This window comes from Camelina sativa, chromosome 1, assembly GCF_030686135.1.
Source record: "Camelina sativa cultivar CO46 ecotype springtype chromosome 1, ASM3068613v1".
NCBI lineage: Eukaryota > Viridiplantae > Streptophyta > Magnoliopsida > Brassicales > Brassicaceae > Camelina > Camelina sativa.
Genome location: NC_141880.1, coordinates 5,622,562 through 5,644,367, shown reverse-complemented (window position 1 = coordinate 5,644,367; position 21,806 = coordinate 5,622,562). Strand labels below are relative to the sequence as shown.

Sequence of the window (21,806 nt, the reverse complement as noted above, 5' to 3'; positions counted from 1 at the left end):
GTGTAGAAGAAGACAATGGCCATGATTCTGTAATAAGCCACACAGGCTCTCACTGAGAAGAAACTTCAGCTTTTAGCCTTTTAACCTTTTATAACACAAAAACCCTAAAAAAATACACTGGGCCACTCTCGTCTTCAGTGTGCTAAAAACCACCTAAAATAATAATAATAATATTTTTTTGTTAGATCATTTGTTTGCAACTTGTTACATTACAGCTAATTCATCGTATGTTCCCCGACAAAAATAAATTTATTATAAGTTCTAAGTTATTGTTCATATAAATTATACTGTATTGTTTCTGAATTCACAAAAGAAGAAGAAACTGGGTCCACATCAGTAGGTGGAATATTATTATCTATTACTTTTGTAATTAACTAATGGTAAGTTTCTGCAGCCATTTCTCATTTTAATTGTGTGTATTAATCTCACCAATTCTCAATACAATATTATAAGTTAAAAACACTTCAACATCGTACAAACATTCTTAGAGAGAGAACGAGGAAGAGAGAGAGAGAGAGAGGATGGGTCATCACTCGTGCTGCAACAAGCAAAAGGTGAAGAGAGGGCTTTGGTCACCCGAAGAAGACGAAAAGCTCATCAACTACATCAATTCATATGGCCATGGATGTTGGAGCTCGGTTCCCAAACATGCAGGTACATATAAAATATATATATATATGGGTCTTGTGTCTTATATAATCTACTAAGTCTCTGTCTTTAGGTTTTAATCTTTTTTTTTGTGTGTGTGTGTGTGTGATCAGGTTTGCAGAGATGTGGGAAGAGTTGTAGATTAAGATGGATAAATTATCTACGACCTGATCTTAAACGTGGAAGCTTCTCTCCTCAAGAAGCTGCTCTTATCATTGAGCTTCATAGCATTCTTGGTAACAGGTTTGTCAGCTAATTAATTAACATTATACATGTAAAACAGAAACTAACACTTCATTAAGAAATTGGAATTACTTTCCTAATCAAATTATTTTGTATGTTATGGGTTTTGACAGATGGGCTCAAATTGCTAAACACCTACCTGGGAGAACAGATAACGAGGTCAAGAATTTTTGGAATTCAAGCATAAAAAAGAAGCTCATGTCTCACCACCATCATGGTCATCATCTTCATCACCATCATCATCATCTCTCTTCAATGGCGAGTTTGCTCACCAATCTTCCTTATCACAATGGATTCAGCCCTTCTACTGTCGACGATGAAAGTTCAAGATTCATGTCCAATATCATCACAAATACTAACCCTAATTTCATCACTCCAAGCCACCTCTCTCTTCCGCCTCCTCATGTTATGACTCCATTGACGATGTTCCCAACCTCTAGAGAAGGAGATTTCAATTTTATAACCACAAACCAGTCTCATCAAGACAATAACCTTTACAACAATTTCGACATTCTGTCAGCCACACCAGTCATAAACAATCATCATCAACCTTTACTCTCTTCTTCTTCTCATGATAATGATCCCCAATGGCCAGCGTTACCAGATTTCCCAGCGAGTACCATTTCCGCTTTTCAAGAAACCCTTCAAGATTATGATGATGCTAATAAACTCAACGTGTTTGTGACACCGTACAACGATAATAATGCCAAGAAGCTATTATGTGGAAAGGTTCTCGAAGGCAAAGTACTATCCTCCTCCTCGCCAATTTCACAAGATCACGGCCTTCTTCTTCCCACCTCGTACAATTTGCAAATGTCAACTACGGTTGATCATCATCATCATCATCGAGCGGACTCATACATCAATCACATGATCATACCTTCATCATCCTCATCGTCGCCAATCTCTTGTGGACAGTACGTCATTACTTAAGCAAACCCTAGCTAGTCTTACTCCATCAACATGGGATTCCTAGACATGGGTACGTATTAAATACCTAAATAGAATCTATATATATACGATTTTTATCTATATATAAATAGAAAAAGAGGGAAACATAAATAATCACCCATATGTTTTATAAGTCTTCTCAATATATATAGTACAAGGATTTGTGATATGTTACATGAATTACTTTTTATATATATTGCATTGAATTTAAATAATGAGGGAAAACATAAAATGGTGTCAGTTCTTCTTAATTCAGGTTATCGTCGTGTGAGTTGTGGAAAAAGTTTTACTATACTACATATAAAGTTCGTCCTTAGAACATTTTAATGAACACGTACAAACACACATATGTATGTAAAAGCACGTATATGTGAAGGATGTACGATCTCTCTCTCTCTCTCTCGTCATCTACGTACGCATGTGTTTGTATATGGTCAGTTTGTTTTGCCTCTGTATTGGAAAGTATTGTCTTGATCTTTGTTTTTTTCTTTGTCCCTTATTGCTTCTCTCTCTCTATGATATTTCGTAGGGTCAATATAATTTGGACCGTCATAAATCAATGCAAGTTCAGTGTACAACTTTTTTTTGGTCAACTGGGAGATTCTCTTTAGATCATTTTCAAAATGTTTTGACAAAAAAACAGAATTTGTATCCTTAATCGTCTTGCTTGTTATTAAAACGATGATAATTTTGTTCACATCATGGAGAACAAAAGATTCATTGATATAAACTATCCATTACAAAAGGAGCTGAGAACTTTAAAATTTGACCTTCACTTCAATCTGAGATCGACAACATTATCAAAACATGGATGCGAAGACATTCAAATTATTTATGAGATCGAAGTTTCAGATTTTCTAGCCTGACGGTGGAGCCTGAATCCTTTTGATAACCGAAGATTCACCAATGGAAAGATGGAAGAGATTCTAGGCTGAGACTCTGTGACGCCCTTTTGCTATTCTCCGAGCTATGACTCTCCGCCCACCTTTGGTTGCCTTCCTGCTCATATTCATATATTAACTGAGTAAACAGTTTTTGTCACTCAAACACCATGTACAAATGTAGATCTTGTTCTGTATGCAATTAGTACTAAACAACAATGACTCTAATGTGAATGAGAAGAGAATGAGCAAATGATTAGAGGAGTAAGAAGTTTCAAAGTTTCAATCATATGTTTTGATTCACTAGATTTTGCTGAGGAATCAAACCACTAGTGGATCAAAACAAGACATTGAAACACAAAGAGACATACCGAGCAAAGAATCCATGGTTGCGTTTACGCCTTATAGTGCTTGGTTGGAATGTCCTCTTAGGAAACAGAAGCAATGGCTCACTTGAAGGATCGACTACATCACCAAACACAAAGATATTAGATAGGCACCATTGAGCACCAAAATGTACAAATTTGCAGCTCTAAGACCAACAAACAATGGAAGCCTGGACTCTTCTTAAGATTCTGGACGCATTACACTCATGAACTAGATGAAACTCAAGCACAACACATCCAAATTCTTAACCCTCCTACAAGGAGAGACATAAGTAAAAAAAAAAAACAGGTTTGTTTCCCAAATTGCTACCAGCGCTCTAGAACTTGCCATGATCCCAATTCAAAAACCAGAACACTACACCATAACTCAGTAATTCCACTAGTACCAAAAGAACCAGTGACAGGACTCGAGAAAACGACCCATACATTGTTTCTATTGTGTAAGAAAAATTTCTGAATTTCATCTAGACACAAATTACAGAACACTTGATTATTGTTCGAACATCTACTGTTTTACACACTCTATAAAACCATACGGATACACCAGGAGAGTAAGACCAAATTACGAATCTAGCTACTGACAAAAACAATCAAATGTGGGGTAAGAGAGAGTGAGGTACCTTCTGGTAAGAAGAATTCGAGTGAAGGAAGACCAGAAGGGTAAAGGAAGCCACGGTCATTGAGTTCCTGGATCGAAGCAGTGTCGTTAGGGCGCGAATTGAGTGTGCTCTGTAGATTCGACAACGACGGGAAAAAATACGGCGGGAGTTCTTGTCTCTGAGGAGCTATCTGTTGAATAGACGCTCTGAGATTGCTCTGCACAAGGTTCGTCGTCGGCTTCGTTAGAAACCGATTCATCAGCGAAGCTCCTGACCTGATTAGGGTTTTGGCCGCCATTTTTGTCTCCCCCTTCTCCGAGATTGCGATATCTTTCTCCCACAGTACTTCTCACTCTTCGAAAAATGTACGAGAAGACGAGGATACATGGGCTTTTGGGCCACAAGCCCAACTATAATAATATTCAACTAGGGGTAATTTCGTCATTTGATTTTCATGTAAGCAGAAGAACTACCAAGTCTACAATGAACAAAGAAGAGTGTTGTAGTCTACAAAATCAACAGTGTTCATCATGGTCTCTAACGTTGTGTAGATCATCTCGCTCGACGAATGAGACCAATCAGCGACTGCAAAGGAATGAGTCTGGTTACTGATTACGATCCAGCTCAAGGCTGGTTCTTTCGTAACCCCAAGATCTCTCATCAGCTCTCTAACCTTCTCAGCTGAAGAACTGACTCCAGATTCGTTGTAAATGTTGTGTAGCAATACGTATGAGCCAGATGCCTCGGGTTCGAGTCCCAGTAATCTCTCTGCAACACGGCTCCCAACTGCGCTGTCCTTGTACACCCTGCAAGAACTCAGTAAAGCTCTCCACATCACTGGATGGTCTTCAAAACCAGAGCTCAAAATTAGATTCTCAGCATCTGATAATCTACCCTTGCGACCTAAAATATCGACTAGGCAAGTGAAATGTTTCTCGTTTGGGTTAATCCCGTAATCGTTCTTCATGCTTTGGAAATAGTCTAGTCCTTGTGTGACCAATCCTCCGTGGCAACAAGCTATTAGAACACCGAGAAAGGCTTGCTGGTTCGGTTTAATCCCGTGGGTTTTCATTGATTCAAAGATGTCTAAGGCATTGGTAGCATAACCGTGTTGCGCAAGGCTTGAGATCATAGCTGAGTATGCTGCAACGTCTGGGTTTTGAACTTCGGTAAATATTTTACTAGCAAGCGGCATGTTACCTGATTTTGCGTACATGGAGATGCTTGAAGTCTTAACGCCTGTGAAAGCATCAATTCCACTCTTTATAGCATAACCCTGAATCTGCTCACCTGAGCTTAACGCAGCAAAATCAGCACAAGCACTCATCATAAGGGAAACTGTATACTCTTCCGGTCTTATTCGGGTTAAAAAAAGTTGCCGGAACAGATTAAATGCGCCTTCAAGCTGCTCGTTTTGGACATGGCAATCAATCATCGATGTCCATGAGGCAATATCTTTCTTTGATGTCGCAGCAAAGCATCGCATTCCGTCTTCAGTTGAACCCGTTAACGCATACAGCTCGATTAGAGCGCTCCCAATAAACTCATCAGACTGAAAATTGTTCTTACATATGAGGGCGTGAATCTGCTTTCCATATTCCAAGGTCTTCGCCGCACTACAAGCTTTGAGCACAGCTGAAAAAGTGGATGGCGAGGGTTCAAATCCCAATCTTTGCATATCCATGAAGAGGTTAAACGCTTCAGTAGAAGCTTCCTCAGTTATTTCATCCATTTGGAGAAACCCTGAAATCATTGCGTTATACGTAATCACATTCTTGGCAGGCATCAAACTGAAAAGCTTTATCGACTCCTTCAGACTTCCATTTTTGGCATACATGTGAAGCAATGCAGTACGGACAACTATATCAAATTCCATTCCTAGTTTCACTGCGTAACAGTGAATTGCCATACCTTTTCCCATCAATCCTTCGTTCAGATATACGCAACAAGCTTTTAGGACACTTCCCAGAGCATAAGTAGTCAGATCTAGGCCGTCTCTATGCATTTTTGCCAACAGATTAAGGGGTTCTTCCGCTGCACCAACCCGGACATAACCGGAAATCAAAGAATTCCATGAAACTTGATCCCTTTCATTGCATCTATCAAACAAGGACATTGCTTGGTCAAGATTCCCACACTTACTATACATATAAATCAACACGTTGATCAAAAAAACTTGCTGAGACAGACCAACAACCAACCCATGCAACAATTTGCCTAAAGCAAGATCACATCTTTCTCCACAAAATCCCAATGCACCGGCATACGTGAACTTATCTAGCTTCAAATTAACATCCCTCGCTTCAAGAAACAATTCCATGGCTTGTTCATAAAACCCAATCTGGGTGTAGCCAGAAATCAAAGAATTATAAGAAATAATGTTTCGTTCAGGCATTCTGTCGAACAACTGGCGTGCGAAGCCCAACTCCCGGCATTTACAATACATGTTGAGAAGATTGTTGAGCAGGTATAGACACGGGTTCAATGAAGACTTGATCATGTGGCCATGAGCGAGCTTTCCCAGTTCCACGGAGCCTGATTTCGCGGCTGTCTGAAAAAGTTTGGTGTAAGTTTGGTGTAAACCAATCCAACTCGTTTGGTTAATATAACAAGTAGAGAATCTTGAGCACTGCTGCTGAAAGAAGTCTTTGTTCGGAACTGTAACAACATGTTCTCCCATCACATAACGAAACTAAACGGCTTTTTTTTTTTGTCCTGTCTGCAACACAACGGTCCGGTCTCTCTACATAAAAGACGATTTGCTTCTTTCTTTTTCTAATCTGGGTCTATATAGAGCCTTCATTAAATTGTTTTGGGCCTCGTGTGAAATTGTTGTATACCTGATTTATTTTCAATGTGTCACATTTTAGTTTGACCATCTTTTTTATCAAAAAAATTATTTTGTTTATTTTCACAAAAAAAGAAAAAAAAAGAAAGAAAATACACATGTGTACACACATACATTCATGTTAATTAACTCAAGCTCATATACTGTACGTAAAATTTCGCCGTAAATTATATTTACAGAGACATTTCTACTATCACCAAAATAAATCTCATTAACTTTTTAGATTTGTTGGTCAACGGAAAAATGAATCGGGCGGTGGAAGAATTTACTAAACCGGAGGGGAGCACCACCGTCCAAAACTTTGGAAAAGGTAAAAGAGGCGGCGAAGTGGATCCCAACTAATATAAACTGGGCTTTCATGTGGGGCCCAATATCTTATTGTCCAGCAGCCAGCCAATGTAAATTCACACGTGGACCCCATAATCTTTCTTTACCATCTATCGATGCAATGAGTATATCATAATTTTCTTTTGGTTTAAAATAATTGTTTTTTTCTTCTTTAATCCAATATAGAAATTTTTAAATTCATATAGAGAAATTCATATACTGTATTTGGTTAAATTTTCTATTAGTAAAAACTAAAAGACTAAAAGAGTAGTATGTATTTTAGGTGAAATGTCTTATTGTTTAAAGTTGTTAATTAACCGGAACAAGGTTTATAATTAATCCCAAAACCAAAAGTCATATTTTAATTTTATGTTGTTGGGTTAAAAAGAGTATTAGAAAATAGAAATAAATCAAAAAGTAAATTATTCGTTGGGAAAAATTAAAAAAAAAAAAATATATAACTTTTTGGCATATAGTATTTTGTTTTGTCAAATAAATAAGAAAGAAGAAGCTCCTATGACCTTTGGAGAAGCAGTCGTCTTAAAGAAGCACCGGTGTGCATCCCCAAAGCTAAGCTCGACAGATCTCTCTTTTTTGTATTCCTCACCATTCTCTTCATCAATTTAATCTGAGCTTCGTTGAGCGATGATGGGTAATTTTATACTTATACAATCCCTTCTCTGCTCAATTAATAATCTTCCTCCTGATCTCGTGGATCCGTTTTTTTTTTTTTTTTTTTTTTAAATCTCTTTGATCTGATCAGTTTTTGTTTTTGACCAAGCGTTACTCGTTTTCGATTTCAGTTTCTTAGTAACTTGTTTGTGTGATTCGGGCTGTGATCTATCTCTGCTGTGTATTTCGATTAGGTGATTCGGTTCTTCATCTGTGTTCTATTGAGTAGCAGATTAGTGTAAAAGGTTCGATTTCTGGGGAAATTTGGGTGAGGGGTTTAATGGAAATATCTGAATCGTGGCTAGGTTTCTAAGTGGATTAACAGTTATTTGACTACTGCGAAAATGCGATAAAAAAAATCCAAAGTTGTGATTCTGGGTTTAATGGCGACACTCATGCGAGGAGTTAGGATGATTTAAAGCCTATTTTTTGGAGATTTTACTGAACAGGAATGATTGAGTTTCAGATCCAGTTATTTACATGAGGGAAGATCTTGCTTCGTTTAGAGATACTACTTTGTTGGTGTGTGCTAATTTTATTTCTTTCTTCATTGCTTTGAAACTGCAGATGCCGCTTGCTCTACCCAGCTTATCGATGGAGATGGTGTCTTTAATGTTACTGGTGTTGATCATTTCATCAAGGAGGTTAAGTTGGAAGAATGTGGTCTTTCTTATGCGGTTGTGTCCATTATGGGTCCTCAAAGTAGTGGTATGTATCATAACCTTGAATGTTAAAATTGATTCTTTTTGGGATCTATTTGTTTGTGTAAGGACTGATTCTATGCAATCCTGGTTGAATCTGCAGGGAAGAGTACGCTCTTGAATAATTTGTTTGGAACAAACTTTAGGGAAATGGATGCATTTCGAGGAAGGCATGCTCTATTCTTTGTATACGTTGTTCCAAGAATATAGATTCTAATTCAATATTTTTAACTGCTGAAATTCCATGTTTTCAGGTCTCAGACGACTAAGGGTATTTGGATCGCCAGATGCGCTGGTATTGAGCCTTGTACCGTTGTGATGGATTTAGAGGGTACCGATGGGAGAGAGCGTGGTGAGGTGTGTAACCTCGATCCTTTTCATATTTGCTTCTTTTAATAATTTGCATCACACGCCAGTTAGTATGTCTTACTTTTAGGCTTTGCACTTAATGTGACTGTCTAAAAAGAATGTGTCAGTGCAGAATGCTTACTGACGAAGTTTTCTTGTCTATGGATGTTAGGATGATACTGCTTTCGAGAAACAGAGTGCTCTTTTTGCACTTGCTGTGTCAGACATAGTTCTTATAAACATGTAAGTAGATTTCTGTACTTTATTTTCTTTGGTACTAAAAGATAACAGGACATCGTTTGCCGTCTTTATCTTATCTCCTACTGTTACTCGGATTTGTAATGCAGGTGGTGTCATGATATTGGTCGGGAACAAGCAGCGAATAAACCTCTTTTAAAGACTGTGTTCCAGGTATGTGCCTGTATCTTCTTATCAGGATGAGTTATTCTGATCCGACGTCTCGACATCATTTTCTTTTCTACTTGCGTACAGGTTATGTTGCGGTTGTTTAGTCCGCGGAAGACGACTTTGATGTTTGTCATAAGAGATAAAACACGGGTATGCATTTTGTGTTTTATTTTCTTCGTCGTTCTATTTTCCGGATTTATAAGTTTTGGATGTTTCTAAATCCTGAATAATTGCAGACGCCACTCGAAAATTTAGAACCAGTCCTGAGGGAAGACATTCAAAAGGTACAAGAAAACACAGTCTTAGCTTTTATGTGCTTTGATCCTTTGAGTAATACTGCAATTCCTAATATTATGTCCTTAAATACAGATATGGGATTCTGTCCCCAAGCCTCAGGCACACAAAGAAACTCCACTTAGTGATTTCTTCAATGTACGTCTCTATGACACAGGATAAGAACTTAGTATCCTTCTTCTTTTCACTAGGATCAAGAAATAGAGTTGTTTCTTGTTTGACAGGTTGAAGTAGTTGCCCTCTCTAGTTATGAAGAAAAAGAAGAGCAATTCAAGGAGCAGGTTTGTTCACAATTACCTTTACATTTTGGAGAAGTCCAGGGTCACCATTTATTGCTCAACATATGGTTCGTAGGGTAATACTAATCTTTTTCTTTAACTTTTGAAAGGTCTATAATTTGAGACAGCGGTTTTTCCAATCTGTCGCACCTGGTGGGCTTGCTGGTGATCGACGAGGAGTTGTCCCTGCCAATGCATTCGCTTTCAGTGCAAAACAAATGTGGCAAGTCATCAAAGACAACAAAGACTTGGATCTTCCAGCACACAAGGTAATTTTGCTTGCCAAGGCTCCCTCCCATCAGTTGTACATCATTGTTCCTTCTGGTCCTGTTAATTATGTGCTGCCTATACGCAGGTCATGGTAGCAACTGTGCGATGTGAGGAAATTGCCAATGAAAAATTCTCTGGTTTTATCGCGAATGAGGTGAATTTCCTTTATACTGCTTCACGTTTATTCTTTTTCAATGGCTCTTTCGTTAATATTAATATCTAAACTTTTGATAGAATTGGCGTGAGTTGGAAGAGGCCGTACAGTCTGGTCCTGTTTCCGGTTTTGGAAGAAAGCTTAGCTCAGTTCTCCAGTCTAGCTTATCAGAGTAAGAATATCTTGCTGAAAATTGTTCTGTACAGATTTTCCTGTGTGTTGCCGTTATTAAACTATAGGTTTTTATACATATATTTTGACTCTAGGAGGGTGGGAGTTTCCTTTTCACGTGTTTGCTGATTTTTTTCATAGGTATGACACAGAAGCGACATACTTTGAAGAAGGTGTAAGATCATCCAAGAGACAACAGCTGCAAGAAAAGTTATTGCAAGTAATGCAAATGCTCTTAACCTTTGACTGTTATACTTGTGTTTTGTTGCTATTATGTGCCGCCTGGAACATTCAGAGACTTCCATCGTTGTAAAAAACCAGATACCTAGTATTAGGCTCTCATTTTCTTATTGTCCTGTCCTGTCCAGCTTGTTCAACCAACTTTCCAAGACGTGCTTGGACATTTAAGATCTGGAGCACTTGAAAACTTTAAGCACGCTTTTGAGAAGGCCTTGGATGCTGGAGAAGGGTTTTCATCCTCCGCGAAATCCTGCGCTCTGTCATGCATATCTAAGTTTGATAAAGGATGTGAAGGTATAGCTTATTGTTGACGTTACTTCTGAAAGTATTGTGATATAGGATAGAATGTTAGAAACCTGAAGATTATAAAAATGAAAGAAGAACTAAAAAGATATTCGACCTCAATGGGAATCACAAAGGAAATGTTTTGTTGCAGAGGCTGTTATTGAACAAGCAAAATGGGATACAACTAAAACTAGGGAAAAGCTTGAGCGTGATATTGAAGCCCATATCTCTTCTGTTCGTACTACAAAGATGTCTGAACTGACTACTCTGTATGAGGTAAATAGAATTGGTCTGCATAATCTAGCATCAAGAAAGTGTAAACTCCTATCTGGACCTTCCTAATAGATAATCATCATTGCAGTCAAAGCTAAATGTAGCATTATCCGGACCGGTGGAAGCACTTCTGGATGGGGCTAATGATGAAACATGGCCAGCAATAAGAAAGCTACTTAGACGGGAAGGAGAATTGGCTGTCTATGGTCTATCCAACGCATTATCTGGTTTTGAAATGGACGAAGAAACACGAAATAAAATGCTCTCTGACCTTGAAAAGTATGCTCAAGGTATTGTTGAAACCAAGGCTAAGGAAGAGGCTGGAAGAGCGTTGATGCGCATGAAGGATAGGTGTCACCATTTTACTCTTTTATCATTTCCTTGTCGGATAACTTCCATCTTTTTACTCAACTTTCTGAATTCTGATTAAATAAACTTCTATTCAGATTTGCTACAATCTTCAGCCATGATTCTGATTCAATGCCACGCGTCTGGACTGGAAAGGAGGACATCAGAGCAATCACAAAAATGGCTCGTTCTGCAGTATGAAACCTACTTGATATAGCAATCTCTCAGTACCTATTCTTTGAATCAATCTCAAATTTCTCAAAATTTTGATATTACCCTTGTTCTCTTTTTTTTTTTTTCTAGTCCTTAAAGCTGCTGTCTGTTATGGCTGTTATACGCTTGGATGATGAACTTGACAATATTGAGAAGACATTGACGCTCGCTCTGTTTAATTCTACGGGCAACAATGCTACTAGCAAGAGCATCAGCACAATTGATTCACTCGCCTCAAGTACTTGGGAGCAGGTGGCTAAAACCTCACTCACTTTATATTATGAAAACAGAAAATTTCTCATATTTATTGCTCACACCTTATTGTTACCTTGTTATTATCAGGTTGCAGCAGAAAAGACGTTGATCACGCCTGTGCAGTGTAAAACTCTGTGGAGGCAATTCAAGAACGAGACAGAATATACTGTTACACAGGCCATTTCTGCACAGGTATTTTTTGCAATCCCTACTTTCAAACATATATTCGTTTTGCTCATTCACACGAGCTCAGTGCTGTAAATTGTTTTAAAATATAGTCTCTGGCCATTTTGTTTTTAGCTTTTTATCTCCTTTCTCATCTTGGTGATTCATAAGCTATCAGCCATTTAAAATTATAGATGTTTCAATCTGAATAAAGTCGCATTAAATTTCAGGAAGCTAACCGACGGAATAACAACTGGCTGCCACCTCCATGGGCAATTCTAGCCCTTGTTGTTCTTGGATTCAATGAATTTATGACTCTCTTAAGGTACTCTTGCCCATTCTTTTAAACTCACTCAGCTTTTTCATATAATCAATCAAGATTTCCCTACTAACTTTGGCTTTTCTTGCCTGCATCTCTCGTTGCAGAAATCCTCTATGGCTCTTAGTTCTTTTTGTTGGATACCTTATTTCCAAAGCATTGTGGGTGCAATTAAATATTTCAGGAGAATTCCAAAATGGCGCGGTATGAGCACGACTTCCAACATCCTTGTTTCCACTTTTTCTCCTGCTCTTCATTTGATCACAGTTGTATAATCTCTCTGAAATGCCAATGTTTTATCTGTGATCGACAACAGCTACCTGGACTTCTCTCCTTGTCAACCAAATTCCTTCCAACGGTCATGAACCTCCTTAAAAAGCTAGCAGAAGAAGGACAAGCACCACCCACAAACAGCAACCAATCAATGAACTCCTCAGCTCAATCCGAGGTAACAACCAATGGAGAAAGCAGTAGCAGCAGCAGCTCTGGTTCATCTCCAGCAAAAACCGTACCAATTGATACGAGTGCATAGAAGGAAGAAACTATACAAGCTTATGCTGTAGTGCGAGCCCACGAAACTAGAAACTTAAAATTCGTTGCCCTTTTCAAAAAAGGTAGCTCTCATTTTTGGTGTTGATCAGAGAGATTCACCGAGAGCCATATGTTTTTATGTCCTCCGATGGCATTGGTTCCTCTTGCAGATGCCAAAGTGATCTTGTATGTTCCTAGACTAAGATTCTGATGCAGACAAAAAAATATTGTTGATTTGTTTGCAAGTTCTGTAGTGATGTGGTTTATTGTATCTGTTAAAGAAGAAAAACCGGTTTTTGATTAAGTGAATTCAGTTTGGTTTGTTGATTGATAAATTACAGATTTTCTCATTTGCAAGTTATATCACGTCAAATTCAGTGTAATCAGTTTTCTCACTATAGAATTTTGGGCCGTTGGAAAAAATTATCAAATGGGCCTGAGGTAATGGATGAACTTGCAAACCTAATTATGGAGTTGCAGAAACAGAGCTTAACCCAACAACGCACACAGAAAGTTCCAGACTTTTGTTTTTCTAAAAGAAAAAAGTTTCACTCTTTGGACGAAAATAAAATAAAATTCATTGATCATTCACCATCAAAGTCAAAAACCCCAGAAAAACCCTAAAGCCCTTGAAGCCTCTCTCCTTGTTTGCAAGCGGAAATGTATCGAGTGCTATCAAAGTTATCTTCTTCAATTGGGTATGGTTTCGTTCTTTCATACAATGAGCTTATATTCAAAACTTATAATTTACTCGATCAATTTGTACTGATGGGCAATAGCTTTTTTCTTCTTTCTGGGATTGATTGTTTTGCAGTGCGTCTACTTCCAGGAAACTGGTGAGTTACTTTGAACTCTCTGGGTTACTTTTTTTTTTGCAAGTTTGATTGCATTTCGTTTATGGACATTATTGTTTGTTGGTTACCTGCTAAAAATGTGTCAAATCACAGATCAAATTACAGGTCCAGAGAAGTTGCATCAGTGATGCAATGTAAAAAAATTAGGGTTTACATCAAAGTTTACAACTTGAGCTACTTAATTGGCAGAATTGCTCTGGTTTAGTCTGGAATTTAGCTTGAATTGGCCTAACCTCTATCTCTAACTGTCTGTTTGATTACGATTTTGATCTTCTTTTTGGTTTTATCTCTTGCCATTAAGGTTTCTGGGCGGATTATAAGTAGCAGAAACTATGCAGCCAAGGATATCAGTTTTGGGATCGGTGCTCGGGCAGCTATGTTGCAGGGTGTATCCGAGGTTGCAGAAGCTGTGAAAGTCACTATGGGGCCAAAGGTATATTCTTTTTTGGTTCTCACAGGGTTTAGAGCAATGTAGAGTGGGTTGTTCTAGAAACAGTCGGTCAAATTCAATATCTTTCTTTTAATTCTGGGATGTCAGGGAAGAAATGTGATAATTGAGAACAGTTACGGTGGACCAAAGATCACAAAGGATGGTGTCACCGTGGCAAAAAGCATATCATTCCAAGCAAAAGCTAAGAATATTGGTGCAGAGCTCGTGAAACAGGTTGCAAATGCCACTAACAAGGTTGCTGGAGATGGTAATGTTCCCTCTTTGAGTTAATGAGAACACATTGCAGAGATCATATCATCATCTTAATTTCTGTTTGCTTTCTTTGGTTATATAGGTACCACTTGTGCCACTGTTTTGACTCAGGCGATACTCATCGAAGGTTGCAAGTCAGTGGCTGCTGGTGTAAATGTGATGGATTTGCGTGTTGGCATAAATATGGCAATTGCTGCAGTTGTCTCTGATTTGAAAAGCAGAGCTGTTATGATTAGCACCCCGGAAGAGATTACACAGGTGAATTTAGAAACTTATTCACTATGTCAGCATTTTCGAATGATATACCAAGCGTTGATCTGTTTACTGCTATTGCTTATATTCCTTTGATAGGTTGCTACTATATCTGCAAACGGGGAGCGTGAGATAGGGGAACTAATTGCAAGAGCCATGGAGAAAGTTGGAAAGGAAGGGGTTATCACCGTTGCTGTAAGCTTACTTTTTCTTCTCTTGCCTTGCATATTAGATCACTTGATGATTGCCTGATCACTGTATTATTCTTCGAACACTCAGGACGGTAACACTTTAGATAACGAGCTAGAAGTAGTGGAAGGAATGAAGCTAGCCAGAGGTTACATTTCTCCTTATTTTATTACGGACGAGAAGACCCAGAAATGCGTGAGTGAAATCTATCATTTTTGGTAGGTTGTGAAAAGGAAAGAAAGGGTATTGAGGTAACTAAAGGTTGTTTTGTAGGAGCTTGAAAATCCCATCATCCTCATTCATGAGAAGAAGGTTTCAGACATGAACTCTTTGTTGAAAGTTCTAGAAGCAGCTGTGCAAGTAAAGTCTTTCCTTGATTAACTATAATACTTTGTTCTGAAGTTCGGTTTATATAAGTTTGCTACAAGAAAAAACCACTCACTTCTCTTTTTATATTTTTTATGGTTGTACAGAGTAGCAGGCCACTTCTTATTGTAGCAGAAGATGTTGAGAGTGATGCATTAGCTATGCTTATTCTCAATAAGCATCATGCTGGGCTTAAGGTATGCGCTATCAAGGCTCCGGGGTTCGGTGACAACAGGAAAGCAAGCTTGGATGATCTTGCGGTTCTTACTGGAGCGGAGGTAATTTCTAAGAAACAGCATGTATTATATTTGTGTCACGTTTTCATTTTCTAACTCACTCGTTTATGCACAGGTTATCTCTGAGGAGCGCGGGCTATCTCTAGACAAAATTCGCCCTGAATTGCTTGGAACTGCGAAGAAAGTAAGAGGATATATCATATCTGGTTTCTGTTTCTGCTTATGTGAGTATCATTTCTAATACAAACTCTTTGAAAAAGGTTACTATCACCCGTGATGACACTATTATCCTACATGGTGGTGGTGATAAAAAGCTAATCGAAGAAAGATGTGAAGAGGTATATGATTATTTTCCAACAATATCTCTATCATGAATCTTGCTCACTAGAATACTACACTATATACAGTTGAAGCAACCCTTTGTTACTTTCATGTTCTACAGTTAAGATCAGCCAATGAAAAGAGCACTTCCACTTTTGATAAAGAGAAAACGCAAGAAAGACTCTCAAAACTATCAGGTGGTGTTGCAGTCTTCAAGGTTAGTCAATCACCCATCAATCGAGTCTTTCTAAACTCTTCCATACCAAAAATAGCTGATATGTGTCTGGTTCCTATATAGGTTGGAGGGGCAAGTGAAACTGAAGTTGGAGAGAGAAAAGACAGAGTCACTGATGCTTTAAACGCTACAAGAGCAGCCGTGGAAGAAGGCATCATACCGGGTAAGTATATATTATTCGTTTGCTCTCTCTGTTTCCTCTGATTATTTCATCATGTTGCTTTCTAAGTGTGTAAATTTCGACTAGGTGGTGGTGTGGCTCTGTTATATGCTACAAAGGCTTTAGACGACCTTCAAACTCAAAACGAAGATCAAAGAAGAGGTGTTCAGATTGTTCAGAATGCTCTCAAGGTTTTAATCTCTTTCTTCTTCATCATGAAAGTTCTTTTCTTCAATGTCCGAAACTGTAAACCGTGACAAGGAGTTGTGAATCTTTGTGTAGGCTCCTGTAGTGACAATAGCTGAAAATGCTGGTTACGATGGTTCTTTAGTGGTTGGCAAGTTATTAGAGCAAGACGATTGCAATTTCGGTTTCGATGCTGCCAAAGGTTAGATACTTAGTTTCCTTGAGTACATCTGAAAACGCAAGTCTCATCAATCTTTGAATTTTGTTTGGTGTTGCGATAGGTACATATGTGGATATGGTGAAAGCTGGAATCATAGACCCGGTGAAGGTTATCAAAACTGCCTTAACCGATGCTGCCAGGTAAGAAGTGTCCTAAAAAATCAAACCGTTGGTTGTGTATGTGGAACTACATACTAACTTATGATCATGTATATGTGTTGAAAACGCAGCGTCTCTTTGCTTTTGACAACAACAGAAGCCTCAGTCCTTGTGAAGGCAGACGAGAACACTCCAAAGCATGTCCCTGATATGGCAAGCATGGGCATGTGATGACACACACAAAAAAAACATCCAAATCTTTCTTTTTAAGGATTTTTGTTTTCTACCAAGTTAGAAACTATCTTTTTCAGTTTTAATTTGTGGGTCTGATTCTCTATATATTGTTACAGAATTATAATGAATTTTGTGGAATCCGCAAAAAATATATTTGTCATCGTGTGTTACGAGTTCTGAGCTTAAATAAAGTTTATATAAATCTCACAGGGACAAACTTCTGCGGCATTATTAAGAACCTTCCCTCTCGGATAGAGGATAACGCAATGTCAATAGATCTAAGCAAAATTATTATTACATCTTTTCCGACCATGGGAACATCAAAAACTGAAGTAATTGATAAAGCTAAGGTTTCAGAGCAACTTTTGTTGTTTAAATGTGTCGGAAATTTCGGTTTAAGCTACAGAAAACGAGAAGGGAAAAAAAAAACCAGAAGAACAGAGGAAGAAGAAGAGATCGATCTAAGAAATTTTTGGGAAAAAAAAATTTGGACCATTTCTCGATTTGTGCGTGTCATCCTTGCGCAGGTATCGTTCCAATTTTATCGGATGTCCCCGAAGGGACAATCACGAACCCGACTCTATCGATATATAAACACAGGTCCTTCTCTACATTTGAGCGATGTGGGATAAATTGCCCTCGTCTTTAGTATTAAATGGGCCTGTCTGCCTTTCTTGATGGGCCTTTTTCATTATTACTTCACACCCGTTCGAGCTATTTTTATTTTCTTAAGATAGGAAATATTTTATTCAATCAAATTCTTGTAGATTCCATCCATGCCTATTCAATCTAAAATCCTAGGAGATAAATTAAGAAATTGAGATACAAACAAAAGATTCATGAAAAAATCTATTTAAAATCGATCAATGAGGTGTTTGAGCCCTACGTACGTCTCAAGCAAGACAGAGTAAACCTGATCATACAAAAAGATTAAATGAAGTGGAAAAATAAAAAATAAAAAGCTATGAAGAGATGATGAACTGTGAGGAAGGAGGCAAGTCGAGTTTCCGTTGTTCAACGAAAGCTTCATGAGGCTCGAACTCGTGTCTTTCGCTAGAAACCTCTTCCACGGGCTTTATGTCCTCACATTCATCGATAAAACCTGCCTTCATATTCACTGTCGTTGATGAATCTTGAAGTTGTAGACACCACATGTCTTCTTGTAACCCACTGAAGTTATTTCCGGAAGAGCAATATTGTTGTTGTTGTTGTTGATTTGGTTCTTGAACAACGTGGTGGTTCAGAGGGTAATTGTAAGGAATCGAACTGTTGTTGCTTAGATCACAAGAACTAGAAAAACTCGAGAGATCCTCTGGTTCTTGAATCTGAATTTGCGTTTCTTGATGATGATGAGCACGGTCACGGAACATAGCCAGTTGCTGAAGAACAATCTTCAATTCGTTCCTAGTGTATTCGATCTGGTATTGAAGCTTTCTTATGATACCATAGCATCCATCAACAGGGTCATTGGCACGAGCATCGGACTGAAACATGATTGTATGCATAGCTGCGTCTTTCTCAGGAGGGGTAAGGGATTTGATGATCTTGGTGATGTTGCTGACTCCAAATAGCTTATGCGCATTTAGGAATTGACGGTGACGGTCGTGAGGAAAATAAGGAGCCAGAAGACAATCGGGAGCGCATTTCCTGCGTTGGTATTTGCAGGCGGCGCATGCTTGGTTTGTGCTGTTGGTGTTGGTGTTGCTGTTGCTGCTGGAAGGTTTTAATGGTGTTGTTGGTTTGGGAGGATGTAAAGGGAAGGCAGAAGAAGGTTTGCCTGAGGGCATATTAATTGTTTGACAGGCTTGGGGAGTTCGGTTCCTTAGTTTTCTCCTGGTGGGAAGGAAATGCAGGGGAATGGAGAGAAATGAGGGAGGAGAGACAAGATGATATAAGACAGAGAAAATGAGACAAGAGAGAGAGAGAGAGAGAAAGAGATTTTGACCAATTCAAGTCATGGGGCCTTAGTGTCTATATTTAGAAAAGTGATAGAAGTGAATATGGTCGTGTCTTTCCTAATGGTGAAAAAATAGAATGGACGACTGGAATTAACTAAAAATTGGCTATGTATAGCTTTATAAAAGTCATTCTGTATGGATGTAATGTAATAGAAGAGAAAGAAAAGATAAAATGGTTATATATGAGCTAGCGTTACCAGTTTCTAAACCTGCTTTTTAGTTTCTTCTTCATCTGCAACCAAAAATTTTCAGCTTCATGGACATCATCAAGAAGTTTCATGAGATTCAAAAGCAATAACAAGAAGTTTATGTTTAGGGTTAAGATACCATTTACAGCCTAGCTTCTAAAACAAACAAAGATTTAATTTCTTACAACTTACTCTGGAAATGGTGTGAGACATGGAAACTAAAGACAAACTACTACCATGCTAATTCTTTTCTTCCTAAGGCTTCTTTGACTTATAATGTGAGACAATCTTCATATCGTAGAAGAGTCTAAGACCAGAAGTAAAAAAAACAGAGAACTATACGAGTTGGTCATACTGGTAACAAATGCAATACCGTTTTGGTAATATTTCTAAATGTCTCAAAAGCTCAAAACGTGACGCTACTTGTGTAACTTAAAATATAAAAATGTAACAATGACTAAGGTTGATGGTCCATGAGATTCCCTATCTAAGGCCATAAATAAATTCCATTCCATGTTAAGATTAAAGAAACAAACTTAGGAACAAGAATTTCACCTTCTTTGTTCAAGCAAGATTGACGGATTCTTCCAGCTTTTGTTTCTGTCCATCAACAGTCTAAAACACACAAGATCCATAGATTATCTCAATTAGAAATAAAGCCAGAGCTGAGCTCACATCACAACACACTAGCTAGTGTACTTCAAAGTCGAAACACAAAAACAAGAAACAACAAACTTGTGTTACCATAGTTTTAGAGCCAATGGACACAGAAATCGAATTCAACATCTTCTGACAATGCTCAAAACGCATTTTTTTTTCAATTCACTCACCTGAAAATCCCAAAGAACGTAACCAAAATCAATCCTTACTACTGGAACCCAAACAAGGACAACAATGGGATTATTTGAACGAACCGATGAATCATAAGTTCCAGAAATTAACGAAGACCATATACAATAATCGAAATGAGTTGTACAGGTCACTACTGTTTCCTTACTGGACAGAAATGGAAAATGAGAAGGTAACGACTGCGTCTGGTCCGGCTCCGGATCTTTAATTGACGGCTTCTGAACCGCCGGCGACGGTAATATAAACTTGACTTGAGTATCCAATACGACGCCGTAACGGAAAAAAAGTATATCAAACGTAAAGGCAAGAAACGACGCCGTCACTAAAAGAAGAACATTACTCCATGAAACGACGTCGTACGCTAAATATATTTCTCAAAAACGACGCCGTAAAGAAAAAGTGTTAATAAACACGAGGTCGTGAAACGACGCCGTTCGAGATTCTTACAAACTTCGTTACGCTCTCTATTGTGAGAGGAAGAGAGAAGTTGTCGCCGATACCAATACAAAGGAGAAGGCCATTGACGGTGAGTTTGTCCTTTCTCTTTTTTCTGACAAAACCAGAAAGTTTCAATCTTTATTTTAGAGCGAAATCGGTTTATTTGAATCGCCAAGAAAAAATACTCTTTTTTTTTTTATCGTCTCTTATATAAAAAAAAAAAGGCTTTTGCTCAGGTAACAACCGTTCTTCTTGGATCTTGGATTGTATTCTGCTTTTATGTTCTAGATTCATAGGTCGAGATAAGTAACAAATTAATGGAATTACTTTTGATCTTCGATTCGTTTGGATAGTCAAACTGCAAATCTCTCTGGTGTTGCAATTGGGTAGGGGGGGGGGGGGGGTCATCTGAAATCTTGTAATTTTGAAATGCTAATGCCCAAGTGCATCTTAGAGGTGTTTAGAACTCTTCAACACAACTTTGAGAGTTATATGGATTGATAAAGTTATGTTTTTTTTCTGGTGTCTTTCTTAAAAAAACCATGTGAAACTATCTAAGCTCTCAATGACATGTATTGGGAAGTAAATACGATGTTATTTCTTTTTCTAGTGCAGAGCTTTCTTGATTCTTAATTATAACTTTGCTTGTAGTGATAATTGGTTGTCGGTTTGCAAAATTTTATTTGGGTTCAGAACAGGAAGTTTCTTTCCTATGTCTTGTAACACATGTATGACCAGTGTTTGAATATGAATATATGCAGGACTAAACAAAAAAATGTCGGTGAAACCCACAGTCGCTTTGAGAGGTATCCTAGTAGGTGGAGTGGCCATATTTGCCAAAGTTGCGGCTGCAATGAAAGCAGCTGGAGGTGTAAAGCTTGGTGCAGCTGCTACAGCTATGACCGTGGCTGCTACCGCTGCTGTGAGTGGAGGATCTAAGCAAGATCAAAAGCAAGATGCTTCCAAGGCACCACCACCTTCTAAATAAGTATTATTATGATATCCAAGTAATTCTTCCTTACCAAATCAATAAAGCAGAGAATAACTCCATAAAAGACCATTCTAGTTTTTCCAAGGGTTCTTATGGAGTTACATTCGATGTAATGTTGTTGTTACTTGAAAGTGTTAAAACTGTAGTTTTCTTCTGTAATAATAACTTCTTTATTCATATAGTTAAAAGGAGATCGATTGCGATATTGAGCTTGTATATCCACAAACAGGAGTAGTTTTTTAAAAGAGAGTTATAAAAACATTTGGGTGTGAAAAAAACTTTCAAGTCTTTAACCAACAATCAGATGAAAGATAATTACCTATTCATTTCAATAATCTTAGTATGTATTATGTCTTCGGAAACATACACAAACAAACCACTACCCAGTAGTGGTTTGATAGAAAAAAAAAGATCTGAGTTTGACCAACGGATAGAAGATAACACAAGATTTTATGCGTGCATCATACTATGTCCCCACAATCTAGGCCTTGTTTTTCTATAATACTTAATGACAACATCA

General features: G+C 38.1%; 6 protein-coding genes and 2 pseudogenes across 12 annotated transcripts; 4 read left to right on the top strand and 4 right to left on the bottom strand.

Annotated features, from left to right (window-relative positions):
* The first annotated feature begins 442 nt into the window (after positions 1–442).
* LOC104778651 (transcription factor MYB26) lies at positions 443–2,452 on the top strand. Of its 3 annotated transcripts, none has more exons than XM_087452207.1 (4): positions 443–654; positions 762–891; positions 1,005–1,873; positions 2,099–2,452. In XM_087452207.1, the coding sequence occupies exons 1-3, from the start codon at positions 522–524 to the stop codon at positions 1,822–1,824; spliced, it is 1,083 nt and encodes a 360-aa protein (XP_087308333.1). In that variant the 5' UTR covers positions 443–521; the 3' UTR covers positions 1,825–1,873; positions 2,099–2,452. The 3 variants fall into 3 exon arrangements, with proteins under 3 accessions (XP_087308333.1, XP_087308355.1, XP_087308344.1); XM_087452229.1 differs by having other exon boundaries at positions 469–654; positions 2,372–2,452; XM_087452218.1 differs by having other exon boundaries at positions 469–654; positions 2,084–2,452.
* A 35-nt stretch (positions 2,453–2,487) lies between these two features.
* LOC104778641 (uncharacterized) lies at positions 2,488–6,429 on the bottom strand. The gene is made up of 3 exons (XM_010503093.3): positions 3,730–6,429; positions 3,095–3,188; positions 2,488–2,841 (listed from the first exon to the last, which is right to left on the bottom strand). The coding sequence occupies exons 1-3, from the start codon at positions 4,004–4,006 to the stop codon at positions 2,769–2,771; spliced, it is 444 nt and encodes a 147-aa protein (XP_010501395.1). The 5' UTR covers positions 4,007–6,429; the 3' UTR covers positions 2,488–2,768.
* LOC104778632 (pentatricopeptide repeat-containing protein At3g13880 pseudogene) lies at positions 4,136–6,378 on the bottom strand (annotated as a pseudogene).
* Positions 6,430–7,045: 616 nt separating the features above from the next.
* On the top strand, positions 7,046–13,143 carry LOC104778621 (protein ROOT HAIR DEFECTIVE 3). Its single transcript, XM_010503076.2, has 23 exons — positions 7,046–7,535; positions 8,123–8,263; positions 8,360–8,426; positions 8,511–8,613; positions 8,777–8,847; positions 8,952–9,015; positions 9,097–9,162; positions 9,249–9,296; positions 9,382–9,444; positions 9,531–9,587; positions 9,695–9,853; positions 9,940–10,008; positions 10,089–10,180; positions 10,321–10,399; positions 10,548–10,713; positions 10,856–10,980; positions 11,066–11,328; positions 11,424–11,520; positions 11,629–11,790; positions 11,881–11,985; positions 12,189–12,283; positions 12,385–12,481; positions 12,594–13,143. The coding sequence occupies exons 1-23, from the start codon at positions 7,529–7,531 to the stop codon at positions 12,807–12,809; spliced, it is 2,412 nt and encodes an 803-aa protein (XP_010501378.1). The 5' UTR covers positions 7,046–7,528; the 3' UTR covers positions 12,810–13,143.
* A 149-nt stretch (positions 13,144–13,292) lies between these two features.
* Positions 13,293–17,022, top strand: LOC104778610 (chaperonin CPN60-like 2, mitochondrial). The gene is made up of 17 exons (XM_010503066.2): positions 13,293–13,506; positions 13,623–13,644; positions 13,964–14,095; positions 14,201–14,360; positions 14,448–14,623; positions 14,717–14,812; positions 14,897–15,001; positions 15,080–15,166; positions 15,280–15,450; positions 15,524–15,592; positions 15,669–15,746; positions 15,851–15,946; positions 16,028–16,127; positions 16,212–16,315; positions 16,407–16,512; positions 16,592–16,670; positions 16,760–17,022. The coding sequence occupies exons 1-17, from the start codon at positions 13,469–13,471 to the stop codon at positions 16,857–16,859; spliced, it is 1,719 nt and encodes a 572-aa protein (XP_010501368.2). The 5' UTR covers positions 13,293–13,468; the 3' UTR covers positions 16,860–17,022.
* A 321-nt stretch (positions 17,023–17,343) lies between these two features.
* LOC147949580 (U6 spliceosomal RNA) lies at positions 17,344–17,426 on the bottom strand (annotated as a pseudogene).
* Positions 17,427–17,695: 269 nt separating this feature from the next.
* On the bottom strand, positions 17,696–20,154 carry LOC104778575 (LOB domain-containing protein 22-like). Of its 4 annotated transcripts, XM_087452257.1 has the most exons (5): positions 20,006–20,154; positions 19,753–19,838; positions 19,564–19,623; positions 19,018–19,052; positions 17,696–18,695 (listed from the first exon to the last, which is right to left on the bottom strand). In XM_087452257.1, exons 4-5 carry the CDS (start codon positions 19,050–19,052, stop codon positions 17,825–17,827), a joined length of 906 nt encoding a protein of 301 aa, XP_087308383.1. In that variant the 5' UTR covers positions 19,564–19,623; positions 19,753–19,838; positions 20,006–20,154; the 3' UTR covers positions 17,696–17,824. The 4 variants fall into 4 exon arrangements, with proteins under 4 accessions (XP_087308383.1, XP_087308377.1, XP_087308379.1 ...); XM_087452251.1 differs by lacking the exon at positions 19,018–19,052; XM_087452253.1 differs by lacking the exon at positions 19,018–19,052 and having other exon boundaries at positions 19,923–20,070.
* A 113-nt stretch (positions 20,155–20,267) lies between these two features.
* On the top strand, positions 20,268–21,491 carry LOC109130248 (uncharacterized). 2 transcript variants are annotated; one of them, XM_019239760.2, is made up of 2 exons: positions 20,268–20,383; positions 21,057–21,491. In XM_019239760.2, exon 2 carries the CDS (start codon positions 21,071–21,073, stop codon positions 21,281–21,283), a length of 213 nt encoding a protein of 70 aa, XP_019095305.1. In that variant the 5' UTR covers positions 20,268–20,383; positions 21,057–21,070; the 3' UTR covers positions 21,284–21,491. The 2 variants fall into 2 exon arrangements, with proteins under 2 accessions (XP_019095305.1, XP_019095316.1); XM_019239771.2 differs by lacking the exon at positions 20,268–20,383 and adding an exon at positions 20,392–20,531.
* The last annotated feature ends 315 nt before the right edge of the window (positions 21,492–21,806 follow it).

Excerpts from the sequence above, each read along its gene's own strand:
- LOC104778610 (XM_010503066.2), top strand. The coding sequence starts at position 13,469 with ATGTATCGAGTGCTATCAAAGTTATCTTCTTCAATTGG. Across the intron at positions 15,593-15,668 it reads TGCTTGGAACTGCGAAGAAA|GTTACTATCACCCGTGATGA; the intron begins GTAAGAGGATAT and ends TCTTTGAAAAAG. Across the intron at positions 16,316-16,406 it reads TTGTTCAGAATGCTCTCAAG|GCTCCTGTAGTGACAATAGC; the intron begins GTTTTAATCTCT and ends ATCTTTGTGTAG.
- LOC104778651 (XM_087452207.1), top strand. The coding sequence starts at position 522 with ATGGGTCATCACTCGTGCTGCAACAAGCAAAAGGTGAAGAGAGGGCTT. Across the intron at positions 655-761 it reads CTCGGTTCCCAAACATGCAG|GTTTGCAGAGATGTGGGAAG; the intron begins GTACATATAAAA and ends GTGTGTGATCAG. Across the intron at positions 892-1,004 it reads CATAGCATTCTTGGTAACAG|ATGGGCTCAAATTGCTAAAC; the intron begins GTTTGTCAGCTA and ends GGGTTTTGACAG.
- LOC104778621 (XM_010503076.2), top strand. Across the intron at positions 9,297-9,381 it reads TGAGGGAAGACATTCAAAAG|ATATGGGATTCTGTCCCCAA; the intron begins GTACAAGAAAAC and ends CCTTAAATACAG. Across the intron at positions 12,284-12,384 it reads GAATTTATGACTCTCTTAAG|AAATCCTCTATGGCTCTTAG; the intron begins GTACTCTTGCCC and ends CTCTCGTTGCAG.
- LOC104778641 (XM_010503093.3), bottom strand. The coding sequence starts at position 4,006 with ATGGCGGCCAAAACCCTAATCAGGTCAGGAGCTTCGCTGATGAATCGG. Across the intron at positions 3,189-3,729 it reads CGAATTCTTCTTACCAGAAG|TCGATCCTTCAAGTGAGCCA; the intron begins GTACCTCACTCT and ends TTGGTGATGTAG. Across the intron at positions 2,842-3,094 it reads AACCATGGATTCTTTGCTCG|GAAGGCAACCAAAGGTGGGC; the intron begins GTATGTCTCTTT and ends GAATATGAGCAG.
- LOC109130248 (XM_019239760.2), top strand. The coding sequence starts at position 21,071 with ATGTCGGTGAAACCCACAGTCGCTTTGAGAGGTATCCTAGTAGGTGGA.
- LOC104778575 (XM_087452245.1), bottom strand. The coding sequence starts at position 19,100 with ATGAAACTTCTTGATGATGTCCATGAAGCTGAAAATTTTTGGTTGCAG. Across the intron at positions 18,696-19,017 it reads AAAAGCAGGTTTAGAAACTG|GAGAAAACTAAGGAACCGAA; the intron begins GTAACGCTAGCT and ends CCTTCCCACCAG.